The sequence below is a fragment of the Solanum verrucosum genome, unplaced genomic scaffold (assembly GCF_900185275.1).
Source record: "Solanum verrucosum unplaced genomic scaffold, falcon-dt-bn FXZP01000103.1, whole genome shotgun sequence".
NCBI classification, from domain to species: Eukaryota; Viridiplantae; Streptophyta; class Magnoliopsida; order Solanales; family Solanaceae; genus Solanum; species Solanum verrucosum.
The window spans coordinates 3,670,477-3,698,128 of NW_026020048.1; the positions used below are offsets into that span (position 1 = coordinate 3,670,477).

Sequence of the window (27,652 nt, forward strand, 5' to 3'; positions counted from 1 at the left end):
GGTATCTTGGTAAATAAATATTTTATGCGATACATATTTTTTTAATATATCAAATCAAAAAATACATAAAAAATAATTTGTATATAATTAATATAAACACTTACCTATACAAATTTATTAATATACTTTATTTAACATTATTCTCGCGGGCTCAGAGAGGTTCCTAATCCTAAATGGTAACAATAATAATGCAAATTGCCTGAACTGCACCCCTAAATAGTTTGAGACAATTTTGTATAACTTAATACTTCAATCGTTCAATTTAAAAAGACAGAGGAAAAGGGGCGCCGACAAGCCCAATTGGCAAAGTTAAAAAAAGCAGTGAAGAAACTTGACCATCCATGGCAATATCTCTGCAAAAAGTGACTAACTTTCCCTTTTCTCATAATTCCCTGCATAGTGAAAGAACTTCATCAGATTCAAGAGTTTAAGCAAAACAAAAATTTGTCATCTCTTTGATAGTGAAGAACATATACACTCCATTTGTAAGTATGCTACTACTGTCACTTTTAGTAGCATTCACACTCTTTTCTCCAACCCCATTTGTCCATTCTCACTACAACTGGTCACCTTCTTCTTCCTCCACCTCCTCCTCCTCCAATTTTCAGTCTGAGTGGCGTCCTGCACGTGCCACCTATTACGCCGCCGCAGACCCACGTGATGTTGTGGGTGGCGCTTGTGGATATGGGGATTTGGAGAGAAATGGGTATGGAAAAGCTACAGCTGGGTTAAGTACTGTGCTTTTTGACAAGGGTCAGATCTGTGGTGCTTGTTATGAAGTGAGGTGTGTGGAGGATCTGCGGTGGTGCATTCCGGGTACTTCTATAATTGTTACAGCCACTAATTTTTGTGCACCAAATTATGGGTTTGATCTAGATGGTGGTGGTCACTGTAATCCGCCTAATGCCCATTTTGTGCTACCCATTGAGGCTTTTGAGAAGATTGCTATTTGGAAAGCTTCTAATATGCCCATTCAATACCGCAGGTTCGTGCAGCTACTTATATATGTGTGTTTTTAGAAAATATTCAACTGGTTCTATGTTTCCCCTACGGCAAGAATCGGATATACTTACTCCGTTTAAATTTGTTTGACGTGGAGTTTAAGAAAGCAAAGAATACTTACCAAATCTGTTTTAATTTTCTAGTCCTAAACAAGTTAGATGAGAAGTTGAAACTAAATAGTTGCTAAAAAAGGAAAGAGGCAAGATAAACAAATTGAAATTATTTAGCATTAGAATGAAACAGAACTGAGAAAAGGGGAATGGATTCATTTTCATATAGCTAACCTCAGATAATCTAGGATTGAGGTTTAGTTGTTATATTGGTTTACCCATTTATGGTAAAAGGTTCTACCAATTGTCAGCTAGAACATTCTCTGAACTAGTTTGATTACAGCTTAAAAAGATTAGGTTCTTACAGCTGTAGTTGAGGACCGCGAGAAGAGTTGATTGAGATTGTTGAATATTTAATGGTAGGTTAAAAAAACAGAAAAGGAAGTCGCAGAAGGGCATTTACTGAAAACTGAAAGGAAATTTGAATGAATGCTTAGGACAGGTAGCAATGGAAAAAAAATAGACATTGCTTATGAGAATACGAAAAAAAATGAAGGGGGGGAAGGAAACACAAATGTGAAGTATACAAGGCCCTTAAGATTGTAGTCAGTTTATGAGGGATTTGGGATCAATATATTAGAACCACTAGCTATTACTTGTGATTTCATTGGCTTTTTCCTTCAGTAAGTAATTTCAATGGCTTCCAGGGAGGGAGCAAATCTTTTTCTAATATTTATGATATGCATGCTCTATATCAGAATAATCATTATCTGTGTATTGATTTCTGTAGATTATCATAGTATCTGCATCTTCTATTTGTTTCAAAGGTTGTCCTCAATTGTAATGTGTATGTTTCTCTTAAAGGAAAGACTCTAATAACCTTTTGGCCAATGCATGTCAATAAATTTATACATATGGAACATCCAAACGTATTTATAAAAATATTCTGATGAAGATGATCTAAAGTTCATTTGTATTGGAAAATATATTTAGAGCTTCCTGGGAACTAAACAGCACTATTGGTTCTCGTTGTGACTACTGTTGAGAATATAATCAAATAATAAAAGTGTGTTCTCTCTAACAACTTAAGCTTTTAGATGAGATGGTCACACACTTCAAATGGTATCAGAGCAGGCAAAGGTCCTGAGATCGAATCTCACCGCCACCCAAATCAAAAAAGAATTTCCACGTGCTTGGCCCATGAAAAAAAAAAAATCAGGCCTGCATGTGAGGGGGCGTGTTGAGAATATAATCAAATAATAAAAGTGTGTTCTCTCTAACAGCTTAATCTTTTAGATGAGATAGTCACACACTTCAACAACTACCTCCCTATCAGTTTCACTACTCTTTTCCTAACTACTCTGCATTCTCTGTTTCTAACATAAAAAAATGACCTACATGGTTTTCGAAGGATGTTCCTTCCTGCCTAGAGGATGAGCTTTTAATTCTAATAGACCAACTGGTAACATAACATACACTTTCAAACTGCATAAAATGCCTGCAATCTACTTACTGTATATTGGCCATTCCTTCTACTTTGAATAAATTTTATGAGCCTTTGAGAAATATCTATCCTGTCCTTAAGTTAATGGTGATTTATGTCCAAATAGATATAGGGATACACTTATAAGAGGTATTCCATGTCGCCATCCACCAAATATGCACCTATTGGTATTATTGGCATTCCATAATATTTGGTATAGAAATTAGATGTACTTTCCATCCAAGAAGCACCATGAACAGATTTGAGACTGATTACACCATCCACCTTCAAGTGCCTTTTCTTTCCGCTTGGCCAAACAGTACAATTTTCTGCAAATTTCATGTAGCTCATCTACATACTTGCAAAAATCCTTCCGATCCCAAAAGAGGCTACATCTACATGTTTATCTCCCTTTTTAATTCGACAATGCAAGTAATTCCCAGAATTCCTTTGTTGAAGATCTTTCCTGTATGGCGCCTAACCATATGCTTGGTTTCTTAATTCTGAACAGGATAAAGTGCAGAAAGGAAGGTGGAGTTCGATTTACTATTGGCGGCTCTGGAATATTCTTGTCAGTTTTAATCAGTAATGTTGCAGGTTCAGGTGATATAGTGGCAGCAAAAGTTAAGGGTTCAAGAACAGGCTGGCTTCCTATGGGTAGGAATTGGGGCCAAAACTGGCACATTAATGCTGACTTAAAGAATCAGCCGCTTTCTTTTGAGATGACTAGTGGTGATGGGGCCACCTTGACATCTTTCAATGTAGCTCCCAAGAACTGGAATTTTGGTCAGACCTTTGAAGGCAAGCAGTTTGGGTCTTAGACTCATGCCAAAATTGTATCTATTGCTCATCTTTCGTTTTGGATTTCCCAAGATTGGCTAGCAATGTTGGGACATTTTTGTTCGAGTTCATGTTGGACAAGTGACTACCTGATTTAGTTGTTGTAGAGCAAAGCTCTGCGATTGTGTCGTATGTTATTGTTCACTAAATCCCTGTGAACTTGAATGTAACCAGAGAAGAAACTTGCCACTTGCAAGGCAATGTTATCAAGCAATTGTTTTGCTAGTCAAATGTTGCAGAACTTGAATCAAAGTTAGAATTGTTGATTTGTAGATTAAGAATGTTCCTCTTTGAATTTGATGAAATCTATGAACACATCAAAAGGAGACAAATATTTCCTTGATATTGTAGATTTTTTTGTCAAATGATCAAAACATTATCCCTTATCTTGTCACCTTTATTCATTAAATATTTGTTTCAACCGTTCAGTGTCCGGAACCCACTGACTCGTCGATGCACAATGTATAATGCCGGGGTTATTAGCAACTTTGACTCAAACTCGAGACTTCTTTTTAAGGGGGAGGAGGAACATTTATACCTATGGTGTATGACATGTTAAATAGCACGCCGCATTGTTTTTTCATTCATCATATCATCCAAAGTTCATTTTCCTTTTCTAGTTTTCTGACACATGCCATATTGCTGTCCTAGTTACATCATCAACAAAGACTTGGATAAACTAGAAATCAAGACTGCAGATGATGCATTTTGTTAGTTGGTAGAAGTCAAATCAAGGTTGCAATTAGGAGTCTATAGTTTAAAGAACAGGCGTGACAAGACAAGTAAATATGGAGAGGATCTACATTCACTTAGTACTACCAAACTGCAAGATGGCAAAAATGATAGTTTTCTACTCCAGTTCACAACATTATGAAGAAGAAAACAAGGCACACCAGTCTGCTTGATGAACTTTGTATTACACCTGATTTGCTGGCATCTTCTCTTGTTATATTTCTAGTTAGCATGGAATAGCTTAACTCTCCATGTTGTCTTTCAGAGCCTCATAGCGAAAAAATAAAAGAAAACAAGGAAACCAGGGATTCGATATGGAGAACTCTCTCTTTCTAACCTTTTCTTCGTTTCTTTTTGTTATCCATTTTGTTCCATTGGCAGCCTCAACACCATCATACCTGAGTTTCCTTCAGTGCTTATCCAAACATTCACATCCATCTGACCACATACTGTCAAGAGTGTACACTCCAAACAACTCCTCATATAAGTCTGTGCTACAACACTATATCAGAAACCAGAGGTTCAATAGATCAACCACTCCAAAACCCGACATTATTTTCACTCCGTTACAAGAATCTCATGTCCAGGTTGCTGTCACTTGCTGCAGGAAAACTGACAAGTACCTAAAGATCCGAAGTGGAGGGCATGACTACGAAGGCATTTCTTATGTCTCCAACATCAGTTTTGTTCTTCTTGACATGTCTAACCTGCGTTCAATTGATGTAGATATCCAAAATGAAACTGCTTGGGTCCAAGCTGGTGCACTTCTAGGCGAACTTTACTACAGAATTTGGGAGAAAAGCAAAGTCCATGCCTTCCCAGCTGGTGTTTGTCCAACTGTTGGTGTTGGTGGACACATAACTGGAGGAGGATACGGTAACCTGTTAAGAAAATATGGACTGTCAGTTGACAATTTGATTGATGCGCACATAGTAGATGTTCATGGAAGAATTCTTAACAGAGAATCAATGGGAGAAGACCTATTTTGGGCGATCAGAGGTGGGGGTGGTGCTAGCTTTGGAGTGATATCTGCTTACAAACTTAGGCTGGTAAAAGTTCCTGATGTTGTTACTGTTTTCCGGGTAGTGAGGACCCTGGAAGAAAATGCAATTGACATTGTTTACTGGTGGCAATTCATTGCAGAGAAAATAGATAGCAATCTCTTTATAAGGTTAGCTCTAAAACCTATTGATGAGAAGCAAAAAGGAACTAAGACAATTACAGCAACATTTGTAGCATTATTTCTTGGAGATTCCAGAGAACTTCTATCCATCATGGATAGGGATTTTCCTCAATTGGGTTTACGTATTGAGGATTGCAAGGAAATGAGTTGGATAGAATCTGAGCTTTTCTGGGCAAGTTTTCCTAATGAAACACTGCCTGATGCTTTGCTCAACCGAAAGCCTGGAGCGAAGTTTCTGAAGCGCAAGTCAGACTATTTGCAGAAACCCATTCCCAAGGATAAGCTGAAATCTATATTCGATAAAATGATTGAATTAGGAGACACAGTGTTAGTTTTCAATCAATATGGTGGAAGGATGAGTGAGATACCAGAATGGGAAACTCCATTTCCTCACAGAGCAGGAAATATATTTAAAATCCAGTATGCAGCAAATTGGGGGAAAGAAGGAAAGGAAGCAGAGAACTTCTATATAAACCAGACCAGAGTACTGTACAACTACATGACTCCTTTTGTGTCAAAATCCCCGAGATGTGCATATTTAAATTATAGAGACCTTGACATAGGGGTCAACCATAATGGAAACAACCGCTATATTGAAGGTCGTGTTTATGGACTGAAGTATTTCAAGGATAATTTTAATAAATTGGTCAAAGTCAAGACTTTGGTTGATCCAGATAACTTCTTCTGGAACGAACAGAGCATCCCTCCTTTAGCAGCGTAAAGTACCAAGTATAGGGGCAATAAAGGTATGGTGATGTCTGAGCAACCTTGAGGTATCAGTATTTCCACAAAGCCATTTTATTTTGGCCCATTTGATTCTGTCAAAAGATTAGTTTGAGAGACAACCTTCTGTATAATATGTATTTGCAACTTCCTTTTATGCTGAATCAAGTCTGTTTCAAGGGACTAAGAAATGCAAGCAACACACACCTTTCTCAGTTCTCATACATCTTAATAAGCCTCAAATAGAATATGTAGTTCTCTTTTCCCTTTCCTTTGGAGGGGGTGGGTTTATAGAGAGAGGTGTAAGTTTTTCCTAGTTCTAATTACCTATTTTCCAATCAAAGTAAAGGTTTTAAACATCCCTGATCCCACACTCTTGATAAGAACCTCCGGCCCATTATCCACCGAGTTTAGAAGGCTGTGATTGGTCCAAAGGGCGGGTCACAGACGGATTTCTCGGTTATCAAAAATAAAAAAATAACAACTACATCACAATCTAACGCATCCAAAGACAAACTTCACAAAAGTTCGCAGCCCTGGCTCATAAGTATAATTCAGGAACTCAAGTGTGATTAAGCTGTATCGTGCAACTAGTTTCCTAGAATGTAGTTATGTAACTTCCTGTAAACCTACACGTCCACTTTAGTTCATTAACTAAAGAACTAATATCTAAATTGTATAATCCATAAATTACTCAAAAATAATCAGAACTTAGAAATTGTTCACCTGTCTCCTTTTTTTACAAGTAAAGTTTCGTTAATAAAACAGTACGAAGAAGGTGTCTGAGGGAAAATTATGCAACTTGACATATAATCGTTTGGGAGTTAGCAGCAACAAATCACTGAGTAGAGTTTAAATCTAAGGACCTCCATTACAGGTGACAGCAGATTGGTCAAAATGAATTTAGCTATGAAATTTCAGCTCATACTTTTGGTTGGATATGAATATATATATACATACTAGCTTATTGGATGTTTGGACTACACTATCAACAATGATTTTGACAAAGAATAGCAGGAATTTAAGATGTATACGTCTGAGGACCTGTTCAACTTGATGGGAAAGAAGAAAAGGGCACATAGGGAATCACCAATATGTATGTTACCATATTTGCCTAGCTCTGAAAGAAATTAGATCAACTTTATATGGAATGAAAGCAAAAAACTGAATATAGGTGCATTTCATCGAGATATTAAAACCATTAAACATTGATGTGAATCTCTATACATGTTCCTGTTGAAGTTTGTTGTGAGACATTAGGGGTTTCCTTGCTCCAATATATAAGTTGTATGAGTATTAGTAATCCTACAATTGAAGAAAAAGGGGGCAAAAGAATATGAACCTTAGTATGGACTACCATAAAAAACTTCTTGCCACTGATCTTCAGTTGATAAGTGTAACACCAGGAAACGAATCCCATATAATAATGAAAGCTCTAGCAATTACAAAACTAATTCTATTACCCTGTCTCCATTACAGCTTCTGATTAGATTTTATAAGCAATCCGTTTAGCATTACATGAACTGCAGCTTCATATACAACTCCGTGATAATGCATTCCGTCAGTAGTACAATGAGCTCCACAATTATTACTCAATGCATGAATGTCCAGCAACAAAAGGGGTCCACCAGATTGTTGCAGCAGCTTACTGCTATAAAGCTCATCAGTATAAGCTTGCCACATCACATCAGTCATCTTCTTTCGCTTCTCATCTGTATTCAACATTGAGTTTATCAGCTTTGGCATTCCCAGCCAAAAGAAGTTGGGTGAACGAACTGAAACTAAATTCATGCCAGCTCCATCATTAACAAAATCTGAAGGTACTGGTAACAGTAATACCACCAAATCCCTCAACAACTTTAGGGAAACACCATAATCAGTTGCATTATTTATATGTAACATATCCCATAGCCCTGTCCCAATCACAAATACATCAGGATAACTCTTTTTCTCTTCAAACCCCAGAACCAAATCAGTCAAGTTACTCACATACGGCGCCCAAATAAAATCCAACTTCATCCCAATCTCATCAATAAGTATGTTATAATCACTATGCCTCTTGAACAAATCCCCCCTAATCATCTCCATTTCACTTTCCCCCAATAACAACTCCAACAAAGAAACTACAAATAACCTTGCTTGTGAATCCCCAGCAACAACAACCCATGACCCATTAAACAAATCTGAAGCATGAGACTTGGACAACTTTTGGAAATCACATTGAACAACAGGTTCAGACTCAATCCACTTCCAAGACTTGTCACTACTACTCCTAACAGTATTTTCCACACTACAATTCTCATTATTCAATTCTTGAAAATTAAATGCTACTTGGTGAAGTAAAGAAATGCAAGAGTCAAGATTTACCATTGATGATGATGATGATGAAGAAAGCATAGAGGAGACTGAAGGGAAATAAGGGGTCAAATGAACACAAACAGCAAGGGTAATGAAGAGGGCACAGCTGAAAAATAACATTTTGTTGCGACTCAAGTGCCAACCAGCCATACCCAGAGGGACAAAGAGTACAAGAAAGTCCGCCAATAACGGCGCCCCACATTATATCTCTAATTCTGACTGTTAAATCCAATGAAAGAAAAAGAAAACAGAGCTTTGACAGCAGAGTTTCAATAAATTGAATGTTGGATCCAATTGAAGAGGAATGGAGAGTCTTTTCTGCTATTCTTGACGGGGAATCCCCATTAAAAGAAAAAAGGAAGAAACTTTGAAAGCAGATTAGCAATCTTTGCTTGGGGTTTAGAAATTGAAAAAGAAAAGAACTTTGTATGAAGATTTTTCAAGAACTGGAAAGGTGGATGACAGAGATCTTCAAAGATTTATCAAGAACAGGAATGTTGAATATAATTGAACAGTATAAATATTTGGAAGTTAAAAGGGCAGTAAATATGGACTTTCTGAGGCTGATTCTAATTTAATTGCATTTCAATACGAAAATCAGATATAATAAGAATATAACCTTACAAGAAACCTTCGAAAAAAGTATGTTGTACTATATAATTATATCTTATTTCTATTTTTATGAAATATAAAAATTATTTCTAATACATTCCTCGATTAAAAAAAAAAGTATCCTATCTAGAATTGTGGGATTATATGGTGAGGGGGGAAAACATAATGAGAAGGAGGAAAAATAAGAGTTTCCAAATGAGGAAATGAAAGTATGGAAAGAAATCAATGCCTTTTCCCTCGAATAGAATTTGCAACCCTGGTCTTCAGCATTCCTGATTTACTAAATTGGAAAAATAACCGTTTAGTATTGTTGAATTAAATACTCACTTTGTCAAAAATAAAAAAAGAATACTTAATTCTTCGATTTATTTTTATTTGTCCAATTAAAAAAACAAAAGATAACTTATCACTTAATTCATACTCTTTTTATCCCTAATTAGTTGTCCACTTTTAATAGCACCCCTATTAAGAAAACAATAATTTGACATAGTGAGTTTACAATTTTATTTCTATTAATTATGAAATGGATGAATTAAAAACTTAAGATTTTCAAAAAGTTATATTTTTTTCAAAGTAATTAATTGAGGGTATAATAGGTTAAAAAAATTGTCATTTTTTGATTTGTCAAAATGAATAAATAATTAGGGATAACTAAAAAATGAAAAATAGACAAGTAATTATGAAGAGAGGGGGAATAGTAATATTCTCTTATTATTACTAGGAGTAATATACTCCCTCCATTCTATATTAATTGAATTTTTGAGTCATTTTTTATTTTTCAAATTAACTTAATTGTTTAGTTTTCAAGACTACTTTTAGAATGTTACCCTTCATTTGGATTTTCGATGTGATGACTTGAATAAATTTGACAATAATTAATAAGGATAAAAATGGAAAATTATGTTCAATTTATGTCTTAATCTACTTTTCTTAAAGAGCATGAAATACCTCAAAAATTCAATTAATATGGAATGGAGGGAGTACATGACAGGTCACGTAACCAAACAGACAAAATGACGATATTTCCTATTTTCAATGCGATCTTGGAAGTTCAGCCCAATCAGAATATTACTTTGGAAATTCAGATTCTTGCATTTATATAAAGCCCAGCATGTACCAATCATCAAGAATATAAATTTTGAAAAGAGATCGAGTGCATTACTACTAATTATTAAAAAAAGATGTCAAAAGATGAATTGCGTTTATTGGATTTCTGGGCAAGCCCATTTTGTATGAGGGTTAAAATTGCTCTATCTGAAAAGGGTGTAGCCTATGCATCTCAAGAAGAAGACTTATTTGGTGGCAAAAGTGATGTGCTTCTCAAATCCAATCCAATTTATGAGAAAGTTCCAGTTTTGTTAGATAATGGAAAGCCAATTGTAGAGTCCAATAACATTGTGTATTATATTGATGACAAGTATCCTTCCCCTAATCCTTTGTTGCCTTCTTGTGCTTATGGACGCTCCCGTGCACGTTTCTGGGCCGACTTCATCGACAAAAAGGTCTAATTTTATCTACATTCAAAATATAAGACTCCGACATATGTATAGCGCGTCTTAGAAACTGAAAAAACATTAGATTGCCATACAACGCCTAAAAAATAACTTTAAATTTAGACTATGATCTAATATTTCGTTATAAGATTTTCATATTATTCCAAAGTGATCTTTAGATCGTGGTCTAAAAGGTTCATAAGTTGTAAGCAAAATAAAATTTTAGTTGTGTAAAGTTTTATTTTTTATTGCGTCTAGTCAAACAAGGTCATATAAAATGGGAATATACCATAATTAATTTACCATGTGTTAATTAGTTTGATTTTGTTTTAACATTGTTCGATGTGTTTGAGGTGTAGATATTTGAAGGAGGAATGGGCATATGGAAGAGCAAAGGTGAAGAACTAGAAATTGCAAAGAAAGATTTCATAGAAATCTTGAAGAAGCTTGAAGGAGCCATGGGTGACAAAGATTACTTTGGAGGAGACAACTTTGGGTATGTTGATGTTATAGCCATTGCCATGACATCTTGGTTCCATGCTTACGAGGTTTTCGGAGATTTTAAGGTTGAACAAGAGTGTCCTAAATTTGGCTGCTGGATGAAGAGATGCCTTAAGAGGGAGAGTGTTTCTAGTGTCCTTCCAGATCCTGAAAAGATCTATCAGTGTGTTATCATGCTTAGGAAGATGCATGGCATTGAATAGGACGGGTTCTGTCAATTCAATTGCAGTAAGTACATCAATAATGTACTAAAGAAAAAATGAAATAAATAAATGTCTACATATAATAAGATTGTACTAATTATTATTCTGAAATTGCGAATACTAGTACTTAGATTCGCCTCAGATGATACGTACAGAAATGTAACATGCATGAATAACAGATCAGTTATTTTTTTTATGCGTTGCAAGAAGATCTAAACTGGGCCACTCCTAGCTGATTTGGGCCTTACTGGACTGATTTTAGTGTTCTTTTTCTGTCAGTTCATTGCTTTTGATCATGTGCTTTTTAGCCATCTTTTTGTTTATTACTGCTTATCTAATAATGGATAATCCGCCAAAACATTTTGTTAATTATACAGATTGTACCGTGTGTATACACAATTATTGATGTCAAATAATTGCCAAGTGATCATTAAATCAATTATTTCAATTAATTAATTAATAATGCTTCATAAAATTAGCATATTTCATAATTCATATAAATACATCCTAAATATGAACAAGTAGCAAAGATCTTGTTTGTTCGAATGTACTTTGGATTCGGTTTAGAAGATACTTATATAATTTAAAAGATATTTATATATAATAATAATAATAAGAAGAAGAAGAAGAAAAAGTGAGTAGAGACAAAGAGTAAACTTTATTAATCTATCAATAAAGTATTTAGGCATCCATAGACTAGTTGAAAATTCTGCACAAGTCCATTCAACTAAAAGCAATGAAAGATATTAGTATATCAATACTTTATAGAGTTGTAGGAAGTAGCTAGGCCTACTTTACCAAACAATAGAGTGTATTGCACCCATAAAAATATGTCATGTTACACTTGTACTACCCTATAACTAGCTAGAATGAATTAAATACTTACCCAAGATCGGGGAAAAATTTGGTTTCGTAGTCCTTTATAAATCTACTTTTTAGTTTTATGTTATTTTTATATGAGATCTGATCAAAAGACCATTTTCATCTATTTAAGATATCACTCTCATCATAATCGATGACACATATTCTCCGTAAACATTAATCATGTCTTTCTTTTTGTGTTAAATTTTCACTGGGTGTTATCACTTTAGGTTCCGCTTAATCTGGATGGATTCTTCCGGGAAGTCACACTTTGGGGTGTTAAAGAGCTCCCTACCAAGTACCAAAGACAATTTCATACTCATGGCTCAAATATGAAACCTTTGAATAAAAATAAAGAAATACTTGCGACTTCACCAACCACATCTGATGGTACAATTAGTCATGTCTTTTCCCTTAACAAAGGAATATATTTTGGCTCTATGAGAATTTGGAAAGAAACATTTTATATTATATTAATATCCAAGTTGTTGATTTGAGTGAGGATATGGAGGGGAGGGAGCTAATGCATTAATATGCACTCAAATCATCAAATTCTTGGGAACAAAGTGTGCATTATGCAATCAAATCGAGTCAAAATGATTTTATATTATTTGACAAAAAACATGCATGCATGTATAGATTTTGGTGATATGCATATTAATTTAAAGTGTTATTGGTTTGGGGCAATACTCAAGCATGTCTCCTAGCCATTGTCAATAAGGTGAAAACCAATGTGTTGGTGTCCAAATTTTAAGAGCATGTGGAGATGAAGCCATTGTAGCAGACCCTATTGATAAATGCCCATAAAATCAATCAATTTTAATTAGGTAAGTCTATGGATCTTGACAAAAAACTCATGTGGATTTGTCCCAAGTGGTCAATATGTTAGGTAGTTTTGAGATATAACTCTTGACCTTTGTTCTCTCCATGCACAGCCATCCACATGACATGCTATTCTGTCATTTCTTGCCTTTTTCTTAATAGACCTCTTATCTAGCTTATACTACTATCTAATTATATTATTGACTTATTCAACAATTTTCACATTGATCGTAAGTGCTCCAATTATGTATCTAAAGTTGAAAGAATTAGAAATATCTATTTATATTATGTCAATGTCCATTTTCGTAACGGAGTATATAATAAGTGAAAGACTAATTTCAAATTTTGTGTAGACTCTCAACTCAAAAGAGAGGTTATTCATAGAAGGGTTGCAAGATAAAAAATTTAATAACATAATATCAAATACAAAACAAAATAAAATAGCAAATAGTAGAAACACACCGAATATTAATAAGAAACTATGTGATTACTCAACTATTCTAATCATCAATTTTCATACCTTCTTATGTAGAATCATATCTTCATATCTTATCAAATCACTTCAAGATTAATAATGTTTCAAAGAGAAATGTGCGGTCGATTTGTTATTCAACAGGAAAAAAGAGAAAAAGAAATCAAATCACCTTAATTTCTTTTATATATGTCGTTGTCCATTATTAGGATAATGTCAAAATCGTGTACTCGTTAGTACGTATAACATGTCGAGATTGCAATAATATCCGGTAAAATGAAAAGATGTAGCACAGTACTTAATTCTCTATTAATTAAATTTCAATGTTGCAACTCCCATATATTTGTGTTTCTCTTTTTTATTTTTTTATCCTTGTTAATTTGTAATGCCAACAAGAAAAGACTATATTTTTCAGATTAAAGTCGGTGCATTCGAAAGAAATTTTTTTTTTATCCATGGACACGTGGGCACAATGATTTACCCTTGTTTCAGTTTTGTTTGTTTCACGAGAAATAATTTTGGGCTTAATATTAAAAGTAAGCTCATTAGAGGAGAATTGTTCGAGTCATTTTGAGACAGTTGAACCCTTAAGCATTTGATGTGGAATCTTCAATATCTTATAACTTCACATCAGGGCTGAACATATGGTGTGTAGACAATTTAATTTAGGTCTCCACTCTCTATCATTGGTATATAATAGTTAGAATGAGTCGTGTTTTAATATTTGTATGTAAAGCTAGTCCTTGAAGGGAAGATTGTCCAAGTCATATTAAAGAGATCACTCATCACTTAAACGATCAATATCAAACTCTTCAATACCCCCACCTTACCCTCAAAGTTGGATCTGGTGTGTCATATGTGTGGATGGATAATTAAATCTTGGGGTCATTATCAACAAATAATAATAGTGAGGATCATGTTTTAATATCATAAGGGTTAACTTAATCCTCGAAGCTAGTCGTACATGAGGACAAAAATTATTCGAACTATATTAAAAAGACAACCTATCCGTAAAACATCTTAATCCTCAAAGCTAGTTGTTATATGAGGGGGGAAATTGTCTAAACCATAATAAAAAGATCACCTATCCGTTAAACATCTGGAGTGGGACTCACCAAACAAGATGGCTACGAAACAGGTTGGGGACTGTGTGTCCCAACACATATTTTGATTGATAAATCTGTGGACCAACTAATAGCATGGTATTGTCAGATACACCATACCAAACTATACTTTGTTTAGTTATAATTGTTTTAATGAAACTATTTTCTGCCATATATATTTCTCTATTCTCCACCACCACAATATCCTTCATGAATTGTAGTAATCCACTAACCCCACCCCATTAATTAAAACATAATATAGCTAAGTAATAAGAAATGTATGTGGTCACAAAATTCAACTATCATCAGATTATATAGACAGAAATCTTTAATTTAATTATTATATTGTTCATTATTTAAACTAATTTTATATATTTGATTCAAGAAATTAAAAAATAAATAATATTCAAGGCCATTTCTTAGTGAGTGTTATTAAAGAATGACAAAATTCCCATTGGTGGTTAATGAGATGAGTGGACTCCTTATAAGGCTTGGGAAATCCTCCTCCCTTTGAGCTAGTTTTTGGGGTGTGAGTTAGGCCTAAGACCTAATTTAACATGGTATCAGAGCAGGGTCCGTCTCACCCAATGTTAGGGCCCCCAAAATAAAAATTGTCCACGCACCAGATGCTAAGCACTAGGCGTGAAGTGGGGTGTTAAAGAATAACTAAAGTCTCACATTGATGGTTAATGAGATGGGTGGACTTCTTATAAGGCTTGGACAATCCTCCTCCCTTTGAGCTAGCTTTTGGGGTGTAAGTTAAGCCTAAGACCTAATTTAATATGGTATCAGAGCAGGGCCCATCTCACCTGATGTTGGGGCCCCAAAATCAAAATTGCCCACGCACCAGATGCTAAGCACTGGGCGTGAGGTGGGTATTAAAGAATGATAAAATTTTCACATTGGTGGTTAATGAGATGGGTGAATTCCTTATAAAGCTTGGGCAATCCTCCTCCCTTTGAGCCAGTTTTTGGGGTGTGAGTTAAACCTAAAACCTAATTTAACAAGTGTGCTACTATAATTATCTTAGTGAGTGTGCTACTATAATATAATTAAGTAGCAATTAAAAGTATCCTCGCTCTAATAAATTAATAAGTTTATAGATAAGATAATAGTATAGGGGTGGATATACGAGGTGAAATATAAGTTCGGCTAAATTTGATGGCTTGTTTTTATTCAAACTCAATAACTTAGATGATTAATAATTTTTGAATTCATTAAATTTAAATCTTGAATTCGTTTTAGAGATGGTCATACAAAAATACCCCCACCCAAAAAGGTTGCGTCCATTTCTTAGAACAAGTGAGATCTTGTAAACGTGGTGTGTACATACATTTATCTCTATCTCTCGTATCTTGAAACAAGAAAGTCCAATTAAACAAAACAAAAAGATCAAACTTTCCTCTATCCCTTCAACGTTCAAACCTAACTTATAATCTCATTCAACAGGTAGGCCATATTCTATCATCTCTAAAAAGGTAACCAAATTACTCAAATCTTTCTTTGTAGTTTCTAATCCTGTGTGATTGAGCCCACTTGATGTTGTTTGTTGGCTACTTTAATAAATTTATGTGTCATCACTTTCTTACTTTTGGACCCAAAATGTACCATAGTCATTATCTCTTTTTATTCATCAAAAAATATTTGGACCAATTTGTTAGTCACTTTCTAACCTTCCCACTGGAAAGCTAGTTTTGTCTTTACTTTTCAAGTCTTAATCACATAATTTAAAAGGTTATAAGGGTAGTGGTAGTTTACCATATAAGTAGTAACATTATGACATTAATTCCCTAAAAAGGGAAGATCATGTGATTAATGTCTTAATTGGCCCCTCTAATCACTCATTCTTCAAAAATAACAGTTCCTTGTGTCCTCAACTGGACCATCATACGTAATTACTTGTCATATCTCGCAATAAATGTATTTTACTCGCTATTTTTTCAGTAAATTATAAATCACTTTAAATTTTTACATTTAAAATATTCGACTCTATATCTCCTTGTCTAGTTTCAGTAAATTCTTAGTTAGTACATTTGTCAAAGAAAAAGGACAATTATTGAACTAACAATAAATTTTTCTTTTAATTATTATGGAGGGCAAATCATTTATTTTTTTTGCTCTTTTTGTATTTCTACATAAATAACCGAGATAAAGTATAGTTTTTATTTTTTTCATAATGATATTGGTCTGCACATGCACGCACAATAGCTAGCTGCACAAATTCCATTAGGAATATTCAAATAATTAAAGTCTACTAAACATAAGTTCCAACATGGATGATATCATGATAGGCCTATATTTAGTCAATTTAGTTGCCTACTCTATACTTAGGTGTGTGTATATATATAGCCCACAAAGTTATTATTTTTTAATACGAGTTCCAAAGGGTTTCACCTAGTTCTGCGCCATTGATAACTTAAGATATTAAAAGTACGATTAATTTTCAGATTCCATGGATAAAGTCAGATCGCGGATCTAAATTTTTTATAGAATTGATTTTTATTTTTTAGATAAATAACTTAATATTTAATTAAGTGCTGAAGTGCATTGTTCATATTTTTTTGAAATATAAATGTGTGCAAATAATATTATACAATGCTTAAAAAATATATATTTTATGAAAAAAACCAGGAATTCCCGTGTACGATAATTTAGCCTATAAATTTGCCCCATAAATAAAGTACAAGAATAACATCATTGAGCTAGTAGTATAAATATATATAATTAATGGCCGTAAATATGGACAAACCAAACATGTACACATGGTGTTTGGAATAGTTATTATCTATTTTCAAAGTTTTTACGTATGTATGTATGTATGTATGTATATATATATTTTATTTTATATCGTGGGATAATTGCACTCTTAGTCCTTTAAGTTATTGTTAAATTCTGGGATTCTTGTAATATTTGATTATGTATATTTAAGTTTCAATTAATTAAAACTTATATTTTTTTTCCTTTAAATTATATCACAGTTAATTATAATTATAACTTTTGGTACAGTGAAGTATAGCTAATGATATATTAGCACATACCTTAGTGTTATATTTTAAATATCTATATTTTTTTGAAGAGAATCGAGAATATAGTCATGAGTGAAACTATAATATCTCGAAGGTCATCCTATCTTATCCATTTAAAAATTATATATATAAAATCTGAATTACTAATGTTTAATTCTGTTGGCTTTTTAATATTTATACTTGGTGAAAATTTGTCTCTACTATTGCTTAGTGTACGTTAGTACTTTCATTGCTTTTAAGTACAGTCAAAAGTTCAATTACTCGTAACACCATAAATTTTTGAAGGGATGCGTGTTTTCATATTTTTGTCAGAAAACACAAATAGGATACACTACCGACTACCGAGTATATTTTCTATTTTTTTTCACAATTTTTAAAATAAATTTTATTTTATTTTATTTTTAACGTATCAAGAAAAAATATTAATTAATTTTTAGGTTTAACTAATTTTCAAATCATTTTCGAAGATTTCATTCTATTAAACATCAATTAATAGAGATGATGTAATAAAATAATCTATTAATTATTAATTTTCTTAATATACGTGTTAAATCAAAATATGACAAATAAAAATAAACGGAGAGAGTAATCAATATTCTTGACTTAATTGGATATCAAATTTGTGTGAACGAGTCCAAAGATAATATATATAGTATCGAAATAAACAATCAACGGAGGAAATTCTGGGGGGAAATATATTGACACTCAATTTATGCAATCAAATCCGTGATTTTATATATATATATATATATATATATATATATATATATCCATCACTTAAATATAATTAAAGTATTTTTATTTTTTCTTTAATTAAATTTGGTATAATCATCAAGGGTTTTAAAAATTCTTTAAAATGAACTTTCGGGTGCAAATTGAAACGCATCCCAAAAAAACATTTTATTTATATGTTTAAAACAAGATTATCATCAGATTTTATGTATAAGATTACATTAAATATATTATTATTGCATGTCTAAGAGTAGAGGTGTACAAGTCAAATCGAATCGATAAATCAAATCAAAATCGAAAAAAAACGATTTGTGGTTTTGTTTGGTTGGTTTGGCGGTTGAAAAAAAACCCGACCACTCTTGGTTTGGTTTGGTATTAAAAGAAAAAAAGTCAAACCAAACCCCAAATCAAATCGACATAATAGCGAGAGCGGATTGGGGTTTGAAGAAAAACAAACACAAAGCTTCGTTCCTCTCCTTTTAGGCGAGCTACTTCGTTCCTCAGCAAAGTGTTCACTTCTTTTTCGCCAGGTTTCATTCGATTTGTTGTGGATTGGATGATGGAAAAACCAGCAAGAAATTCTTTTCTATATTTTTCATCAATGATGAGTTATAAGATTATTTCTTTTAGATATCTATTTAAATTAATTACTCTTAGTATAGTTACTAAAGTGTTTTCATGTAAATACCATAAAGGTTTTATCATGTTTAGTTATATATATATATATATATATATATATATATATATATATATATATATATATATATTTATAGATAAAAAATATTATTTATAATCTACTTTGTTAATATATTTCTAGTTAGTTTATAGTTTTTCATGTTTATATATTTTATTTCAAATTTGGGCTTGTAAAATTTTGTAAATATTATATATATAATTTTATTTTATTTATAGATAAAAAATTATTATTTATAATCTACTTTGTTAATATATTTTTAGTTAGTTTATAGTTTTCAATGTTTATATATTTTAGGGAAAAATGTTTGAAATATATTTGAACTTTGGCCGATATTGTTGTTATGATACCGAACTTTGGAAAAGACCTTTTACCCCCTGCACTATTTAATAGGGTATTTTAAAGGTATATATGTGTCTATGTGGACATCATAAATATTGCATAATTATAAATAGTAATGTGTCTATGTGGGCACATATATACCTTTAAAATACACTATTAAATAGTGCATGAGGGTAAAAGGTCCTCCATAAAGTTTGGTATCGTAACAGCGATTTCGGCCAAAGTTGAAGTATTTTTCAGACCCTTTTCCCTATATTTTATTTCAAATTTGGGCTTGTAAAATTTGTAAATATTTTATTTTGTATTAAGATCCGAAGTTACAATTACATTATTATAGTTTTTCAATTTCAATGTTTAACAATTTACTTTGTAAATATTTCGTTTTGTATTCAGTTTGACTGTATCATTTAATCTTATTAATTTAACATAATGAACTTTGATATTTCAAAAAATATATATTTTGTACTCATGTGAATTTTACCATGTTTACGAAAATTTCTATTCATTTAACATTTTTTAAGTTTAGCTTATCACACAGATAAGTGAAAATATATTTGATCTCTTTTTCAAACACCGTATAGTTGTAAAAAACCAAAAAATCGAAGAAAATCAAAAGAATCGACTAAAACCGAAACCAAAAAAAATGACTTTGCATGGTTTGATTTGATTTTTAGATTTAATAAACTGACATAATTGATTTTTTTTTTTTTAATGAAAACCGAACCAAATCGACCTATGTACACCCCTATCTAAGAGTAAGTAATTTCCAACATTAACAGCTTCTAAACATTTTGTTTTGGTCTCCATCGTAAAATGTCACTGGAAAAGAAGAAAAATATATAAAAGAAAAAAGAGCTTAATCATGTGCTAATTTTTATAGGACTTCCTTAAATTAAAAAAAAGGCTAAAAGAGGATGTATTTATGTAATTTAAGTTTCGTACTGTACACACGTGCAACTTGATTAGCTAAGAAAATCATTTCTTATTTTTATTTCCTTCTCTTATATGTAAGAAACCCCAAGACAACGAAGAGTCCTCACTCATCATTAAATTAAAGAATAAAATAAATAACAATGATACTTTTTCTCGTTAGAGATTTCGAATTTAATCCCATAATTATTTTTTTTTGGAAAGTGTATCATCCTCAATGTAAAATTTCAAAAATTAGCTCGCAAAGAAAGAATATTTAAGTTTATGTAAATAAAAAATAATTACTATAATACATTTTTCAATTACTACTATGTAACTCTAAGCCAATCAGACACCATCAAACCCAAATTAAGACATGGATTGCGAGCAAATCAACCTGACTCTAACATCATGAAACTAATTCAATTCCAAAAATTAACTTATGATAAGAGCATTGAGTTTACATACATAGATAATGAGTCCATTTTTCAATTACTTTGACACTCTAAGCCAATTTGACACCATCAAACCCAAATAAGGACATGAATCGCGAGCAAATCAATGTGACTATAACACCATAAAGCTAATTCAATCTCAAAAATTAACTCATGATAAAAATATTGCCTATATTTAAGTAAATCATTGATTGACTCTAACCCAACTAACAAGTAACAATACAATAAATAAATTTAAAAAAAACCTCATGACAAATAAAAAAACAAGGGTTGGTTGATGATTTTGATTCTTCATTGTAGAATCACATCAATAGATTAAACCAAAAAGTCATTTTCATTCTCGTCTCTCTCTCTCTCTCTCTCTCTCTCTTCTTTAACTACTTGTACTTGTCTTGTTCATTGCAGATCACTTGCTTCAAGTACTAAGCTTCTTAAATTCTTTCAACTACAAATTCATTTACCAATTTTTGGGTTTTCCCACAATTCTTACAAGTCCTAAATACATTCTTCTTTAAGGTTTTCTACTGAAGGAACTTAAATTGTTTCATATTCTTCTTCTGTTGTTGTCATTCTTGTGTTTTTTTACTTACATGTGATTCTTGGTAATAATGGGTGAAGAACACTTGACCATTGATCCTTCTGATAGAGCTGTTGAACAGGTTTTTCTTCTTTTCTTGATTTCATTGTTCTGTCTAGTAAATTCTTTTTTTTTTCCTAGACTAGATTCTGTTTTCCCTTTTTTTGTATATTTTTAGTAATGTTAACTAACAAGGGGTTAAGGACAAATTCTTGTAAATCATCACAATTGGTTGATCAAGGCATTTAGAGCTCCTATATTGTTACATGAGGAAGCAGTTATAACATGTCTGTGACATTCTTGTATTTGTATTTATTATTTGTAACATTTTCTTTAGACCTTTTTTTGTTGCAATTTTATAGCATAATATAGGTCTAGAGAGCTGATAATACATGAAAAATATGTTTTTGTTCTTGTTGCTTTGAAAGATTAAATTAGAAAACTTGATGATCTCATTACAACTTTTTCTCACATTTGCTTAAATTTTAAACCTTAGTTCTCTTAGATCTTCTTATACCTTAAGTTAGCTCACTAATATTAATTTCCTTGATGATTGTCTCATCGACCCCAATTTGTTCGGGACTTAGGCACAATTACTGTTGTTGTTGTTGTCTCATGAGTCTTCTATGATCAGCATATGTTTAAATTGCAGATTTGACATTTTCTTTGGTTAGATAACCTCTTGGTAATTGTAGAGTGAAAAAACTATGTTTTTTTTCTGATATCACCCCTTCATTTGTTGTTACTTCCTCTCTTAAACAATGTCCAGGCAATAGTTGCATTGAAGAAGGGGGCACATCTTTTGAAGTATGGCAGAAGAGGGAAGCCCAAATTCTACCCTCTAAGGTTATCCGCGGTAAAGTTCTAATGAAACATATATCATTGCCTTTTAACCAAGAAAATTGTCATAACAAATAATATAATGGTTGGAATTTTGTACTGTCTGGTATAACTGAATAACCCATTGTTCTTATTGTCCAAAAAGGAGATACAATTAATTACTCTAGTTTTCGCTGTAATATATGGCTTGGCGTCCACTTCCGTGCAGTCAATTGAGAGTGTGATTAGGTAAAGTAAGAGCTTAACCAAATTACACCTTTTATTGGATCTCCCATTACTTTGATCCCGATAGTGACAAAATGATGATCTATTCCAACTGCAGAACTAAGAAGACAGTAAATCCTTGTACATTAGAATTCAACACAGACCTCTATTAGTCCTTCTTTATGACATAAACAATAATATTCAAATTGTCTTTACAATGAATTAATGATGGAACGGGCAAAGCTCCTCTTTGCTGGAAGTGTTATTATCTGTATGTGGAAGTGCCTCTTGGATTGAGATTGTGCGATAAACTCTGGTTCAAGCTCCTAATGTCATTGCCATTTGCTGTCTCAATTATTGTTGGTGAAGTATATGGTTTTTTCTTTCTTTCCAGGATGAGAAGTTTTTGATTTGGTACTCTGGTGAGAAGGAAAACCAACTGAGGTTAAGTTCAATCACGAATGTCATCCGCGGCCAAAGTACTGTAAGCAGTGAGGCAACCTTTCATATTAATATACATGACATTTTCTCAAGATATATACTTAAACTGTGAGATTTCCTTTTATTTGACAAGAATGTTTTGTTTTTTAATTAAGGTAATTCTTCAGCCTGAAATGGAAAGTCAATGCATATCACTTATATATGGAAATGGCGAGCGCACTCTTGATCTGGTAAATTGTCCATTACTCCTAATTTGATTGAAGGATGTTGTACAACAGTACAATCATGCATGATTTGTATTTCTGTTTATCCTTCTGTTATAATTTGTTGTTTCTCTTCTTTTTATAATTTATTTTCAGATTTGCAAGGATAAAATGCAGGCAGAGACTTGGTTTGTAGGCTTGCGAGCTGTAATATCCAGGACTCACCATCACAGAATGGTGGACTCTCTGAAAAGCAAAAGAGGTGCACACAGTTGCATCAGTAGTCCAGCGGGTTATATGCGGAGGAAACAGAATCTTGGACTTTCAGCAAAGACAATCAGACTGTCTCAGGTTCTTGACATCTGTCTTTGTTTTATTAAGTTCTCAATTCTTAACCTTGTGATTAACTGATTAACTGTTATTATCCCTGTGTGCATTCTACTTCCATCCTCAGAATGTCCTACTGTTTTGTTCTTGTCTGGAAACTAGCTTTGATATTGTTCTTAGTAGCTTTATCACTTGACTTATTTGAATGGATTTCGATTCTGTTAGTTCCTGAGAGAGTGAATTTACTCCAAAAGCTTCTGTTTCCGGTACACAATCTAGTACTTGTACGTTGAGTTGTGACTTTGATGCTGAATTTGTATCAAGTCTGTGAAGGACAAACAGAAAATAAAAAATTGCTGGTGATAATAAATGGCTTAAATAACTAGAGAGAAACAAAGATTGTTAATAGACAGTGATCAATATTTATTCTATAGCTTCTTGAGAATTGTAGTATGTAACCGATTAAGTAAAACCTTTCGTAATCCTTATGGGATCTTTAATCATTACTCATTAGTGCTTCTCCGTAATGTGGCTTGATGTCATTTTCTACATTGTGTTCAAATGTTGCTGTTGGTTAGTGCACCTGTACTTTGATATCAGTACTTTTCTTTTGCGAGTTCAAAGCTAAAAAGGAAACTTGCATTTTGATCTTTTATTTCTCAAGAATTATCTTTCTTATATTTTCTGTCCTTCTGTGGCTATGTATTGTAAGAACTGTAATAAATGTGTTCTTTCTTATCTGGGAGAACTAAAAATAAAACATCCTTAGTTTGCCATTACTCTAAAAATGATATATACTTATTTGATCAAGGTTCGCAGCTTAGCGGGGAGTCCCACTCAGTCATTTTCAGAAAGGTGTTTTACTGATGGCTTATCCTGTACTTCCGAAAGCTTTTTCTCGGAGTCAAGCCTATCGAATGTAATGGATAATTTTACATCATGTTCGTCATATTTTGAACCAGATGACTTAAGCCAGACGAGAGCATCTTGTGCTGGGACTGAAATCCAAACTGATATGCTTGCTCCACTTTTACCATCCAGTAATGAGTCAAGACCATTTGGAAAGAATGTACTGCGGGATGTTTTTATCTGGGGAGAAGGAGCAGAAGGGGGGTGCTTGGGGGTTGGGGAAGTGAAGTTGGATGCTTTGTCACCCAAAATTCTCGAGTCCACTGTGATGCTTGATGTACAAGCAATATCCATTGGTAGGAGTCATGCTTCCATAGTCACCAAACAGGGTGAAGTTTTTTGCTGGGGTGAAGGAAAGAATGGACGGCTTGGGCATAAACATGATATGGACACTGCACGACCAAAACTGGTTGACTCTCTTAACGGGGTTCGGGTAAAATCTGTCTCTTGTGGGGAATACCAAACATGTGCCCTGACCTTTTCTGGTGAACTATATACATGGGGTGACAACTCTTTTTGTGCTGAGTTAGTAGGTGAGGAAAAGAAGAGAAGCCATTGGCTACCAAACAGAGTATGTGGTTCTCTGGATGGTGTAAAAATCTCTCATGTTGCTTGTGCGGAATGGCACACCGCAATTGTTTCAACATCTGGGCAATTGTTTACTTATGGAGATGGAACTTTTGGGGTTCTTGGTCATGGAAATCTCCAAAGTGTTGCTCAGCCCAAAGAAGTTGAGTCACTTAGAGGTTTGTGGGTCAAATGTGTTGCATGTGGGCCATGGCATACAGCTGCGGTAGTGGAAGTCATTGTTGATCGTCTTAAATTCAACAATCCAGGTGGAAAGCTATTTACATGGGGTGACGGAGATAAAGGAAGGCTTGGTCATCCTGGTGAGGAGACAAAACTCTTACCGACCTGTGTGGCAAAACTTGTTGAGCATGATTTCATTCAAGTTTCCTGTGCAAGCACCCTAACCATTGCACTATCTAGCACAGGAAAAGTTTATATGATGGGAAGTGCAGTGCATGGGCAACTAGGCAATCCAGAAGCCAAAGATAAATCATTAGTGCTTGTGCAAGGAAAACTTAGAGAGGAGTTTATTACAGAGATATCCTCGGGATCATATCATGTTGCTGTGCTAACATCAAGGGGAAGTGTTTACACATGGGGGAAAGGAGCAAATGGACAGTTAGGATTAGGTGATACAAAAGATAGAAGTTGGCCAACTTTAGTTGAATCACTGAGAGACAGGCAGGTGGAACATATTGCTTGTGGGTCAAGTACTACAGCAGCAATATGTTTGCACAAGTCTGCATCTAGTACTGATCAATCATCTTGCAAAGGATGTAACATGTCTTTTGGAATTACGAGGAAGAAGCAAAACTGTTACAATTGTGGCCTTCTCTTCTGCCGCGCATGCTGCAGCAAGAAAACCCCAAATGCCTCTCTGGCCCCTGACAAGACTAAAGCTTTTCGGGTATGTGATCCATGTTTTTACCAACTTCAGAGGATTGCTCAGTCAAGCAGGTCATCAAAGCTTGAAAACCATAGTCCAAGACCCTTACCGATTACCCTAAAGGCAGTTACTTGCGAGAAAGTAGAGCGAGACGAGGCAAATACTACATCAAGTCGAATGATGGCAACAAAAAAATATCTAACTGAGAACAATCAATGTTTTGACAGGAGGTCTGCCAACAGTCTAGGGGAAAGTAGGCAGTTCTCTGATCCTGTTACGTCCTTGCTGGATACTTTTCCAAGATGGGGCCAAGTTCCTTGTCCTAAAGTCTTTAGAAGAGACTATGGACAGATGAGAACCCAAAATGCTCATGTGAGGAATTCGCTGGCTTCAGCCTCTCCAACTTATTTCGTAGAACCAAAATTTGTCCCCTCTGCTGGTCTAAATATGGAGGAAGACTTGAAAGAATCAGACAAGAACCTACTCGAAGAAGTTTGCAAGCTAAGAACTCAGGTAATCTAATATCCAGTGTTCTTACATTGTTATTCAATTGCTTATACTTGGCTGAGAGGCTGAGACCATTAAATTTTGATGCACTCTGTTTATAAATGCTGCTTTGCTTGTGTACTTATGTGAAGTAATTCAGCATGAAGCTTATCATTTAACTGGTAAAAAAATCTGCAGAGGTGAATAGCACAACCAATATGTATATTTCACATAGTTTGCGAGATTCACGTTTAACAGATGTTCTTACCCTGCCAATTATCTCAACTTACATTACTGACTTCAATTGTATAGATGGATGGACATTGAGAAGGCATTTTTCTAGTATAAAATTTTTCTGTATATATGCCTTTCACATAGCATAACATGAACATCAGCATTCTACTATAAGAACTTTAGATAAGCAGAAGATTGCTTCTCTTCTCATGTAGTGTTCAATTGGTCATAATTTCTAATTATGGTGCCTCAAGAGTCAAGATTCTGACTGCTTTGCATATATACTGTAGGTTGAAAGTCTTGAAAGATTATGTGAAACAAGAAAGGAGAAAATTCAAGAGAGTCAACAAAAAGTTGAAGAAGCCTGGTCAGTGGCTAAAGAGGAAGCTTCTAAGAGTAAAGCAGCAAAAGAAGTTATAAAAGCTTTGACATCAAGGGTAACTATTCTGTGAGTTAATTATTTGCTGTCTCCTTCTATAAAACAATTTGATCTATAATATGTATCAATGTATTACCCCGTGGCACAAATTTTTTAAAGAAACTATTTTATGAAAATGTCAGTAATTCATCGGTGGGATGCCTCTTTTTTTTTTGCTGAAACTTGTTATGCTAATTGCAGCTTCAGGCAATGTCAGAAAGCTTTTTTGCTGAAGCAGAAGCTAATGTTCAAGCTATTGCAAATGTACTACAGACGACATCAACATTTTCAGATAGCCAAAATCATATAGGTGGACACCGAATTGTTGTGCCTCTTTCAAATGCACAACTAGAGGAGAGAAATGTTGATAGCCTATGTGGTTCTCCAATTGTATTCTCTAGTACTTTAAGATCATTCTATAACAAAGAAAACAACGTGGACTCCCGATCAGCAGAAGAGTCTTGTAAAGAAGCTGATCATGGCCAAGCTGGGCTCAGAACGTCAAAAGTTGAATGGGTGGAACAATATCAGCTCGGTGTTTTCATCACATTGACAGTGCTGCCAAGTGGAAAGAAGGGACTCAAGCGAGTCAGGTTCAGGTATATTTCCTTTCATAAGTTGTATGATACAGAAAATTTTCCACCTTTGTTAATATGTTACCAAATGGCTTTTTGGTTGAATTTTGCAGTAGGAAAAAGTTTACTGAAAAGGAAGCAAAGAAGTGGTGGGAGGAAAATCAGGTTTCTGTGTACAAAAAGTATGATGTTGAAGGATATGAAAATGTGAACCAAGTTTTGCTGAAGAAGTAGTCTCCACTTTCCTTTTTCTTCACAATGTAAATTGAACATCATTACAATAGTGATTAATTCATGTTACAGAAAGGATTATTTAATGAGCTTATTATGTGAGGGGAAAGTGCAATGTTGTATTGCCAATGGAATATGGAAGGACTATCATACAT

General features: G+C 33.7%; 5 protein-coding genes across 8 annotated transcripts; 4 read left to right on the forward strand and 1 right to left on the reverse strand.

Annotated features, from left to right (window-relative positions):
* The first annotated feature begins 251 nt into the window (after window positions 1–251).
* On the forward strand, window positions 252–3,749 carry LOC125822400 (expansin-A13-like). The gene is made up of 2 exons (XM_049501797.1): window positions 252–985; window positions 3,047–3,749. The coding sequence occupies exons 1-2, from the start codon at window positions 492–494 to the stop codon at window positions 3,354–3,356; spliced, it is 804 nt and encodes a 267-aa protein (XP_049357754.1). The 5' UTR covers window positions 252–491; the 3' UTR covers window positions 3,357–3,749.
* A 272-nt stretch (window positions 3,750–4,021) lies between these two features.
* Window positions 4,022–6,011, forward strand: LOC125822488 (berberine bridge enzyme-like 21). The gene has a single exon (XM_049501890.1). The coding sequence runs from the start codon at window positions 4,422–4,424 to the stop codon at window positions 6,009–6,011; it is 1,590 nt and encodes a 529-aa protein (XP_049357847.1). The 5' UTR covers window positions 4,022–4,421.
* LOC125822489 (protein ALTERED XYLOGLUCAN 9-like) lies at window positions 4,885–8,688 on the reverse strand. Its single transcript, XM_049501891.1, is given in 3 exon segments — window positions 4,885–4,988; window positions 7,477–8,558; window positions 8,560–8,688. Coding segments are annotated over 2 exon segments (1,086 nt in total). The 5' UTR covers window positions 8,574–8,688; the 3' UTR covers window positions 4,885–4,988; window positions 7,477–7,486.
* Window positions 8,689–10,164: 1,476 nt separating this feature from the next.
* On the forward strand, window positions 10,165–11,180 carry LOC125822490 (glutathione S-transferase U20-like). The gene is made up of 2 exons (XM_049501892.1): window positions 10,165–10,485; window positions 10,836–11,180. Exons 1-2 carry the CDS (start codon window positions 10,165–10,167, stop codon window positions 11,178–11,180), a joined length of 666 nt encoding a protein of 221 aa, XP_049357849.1.
* Window positions 11,181–21,100: 9,920 nt separating this feature from the next.
* LOC125821985 (PH, RCC1 and FYVE domains-containing protein 1) lies at window positions 21,101–27,629 on the forward strand. 4 transcript variants are annotated; one of them, XM_049501352.1, is made up of 9 exons: window positions 21,101–21,255; window positions 21,943–22,029; window positions 22,612–22,701; window positions 22,814–22,888; window positions 23,018–23,212; window positions 24,000–26,066; window positions 26,564–26,710; window positions 26,893–27,290; window positions 27,380–27,629. In XM_049501352.1, the coding sequence occupies exons 1-9, from the start codon at window positions 21,205–21,207 to the stop codon at window positions 27,498–27,500; spliced, it is 3,231 nt and encodes a 1,076-aa protein (XP_049357309.1). In that variant the 5' UTR covers window positions 21,101–21,204; the 3' UTR covers window positions 27,501–27,629. The 4 variants fall into 4 exon arrangements, with proteins under 4 accessions (XP_049357309.1, XP_049357311.1, XP_049357310.1 ...); XM_049501354.1 differs by lacking the exon at window positions 27,380–27,629 and having other exon boundaries at window positions 26,564–26,721; window positions 26,893–27,020; XM_049501353.1 differs by lacking the exon at window positions 21,101–21,255 and having other exon boundaries at window positions 21,937–22,029; window positions 22,612–22,708.
* The last annotated feature ends 23 nt before the right edge of the window (window positions 27,630–27,652 follow it).

Coding starts and splice junctions, on each gene's coding strand:
- LOC125822400 (XM_049501797.1), top strand. CDS start 492: ATGCTACTACTGTCACTTTTAGTAGCATTCACACTCTTTTCTCCAACC. Junction 986..3,046: donor ATGCCCATTCAATACCGCAG/GTTCGTGCAGCT, acceptor AATTCTGAACAG/GATAAAGTGCAGAAAGGAAG.
- LOC125822488 (XM_049501890.1), top strand. CDS start 4,422: ATGGAGAACTCTCTCTTTCTAACCTTTTCTTCGTTTCTTTTTGTTATC.
- LOC125822490 (XM_049501892.1), top strand. CDS start 10,165: ATGTCAAAAGATGAATTGCGTTTATTGGATTTCTGGGCAAGCCCATTT. Junction 10,486..10,835: donor CCGACTTCATCGACAAAAAG/GTCTAATTTTAT, acceptor TTTGAGGTGTAG/ATATTTGAAGGAGGAATGGG.
- LOC125821985 (XM_049501352.1), top strand. CDS start 21,205: ATGGGTGAAGAACACTTGACCATTGATCCTTCTGATAGAGCTGTTGAA. Junction 22,030..22,611: donor ACCCTCTAAGGTTATCCGCG/GTAAAGTTCTAA, acceptor CTTTCTTTCCAG/GATGAGAAGTTTTTGATTTG. Junction 26,711..26,892: donor TAAAAGCTTTGACATCAAGG/GTAACTATTCTG, acceptor TGCTAATTGCAG/CTTCAGGCAATGTCAGAAAG.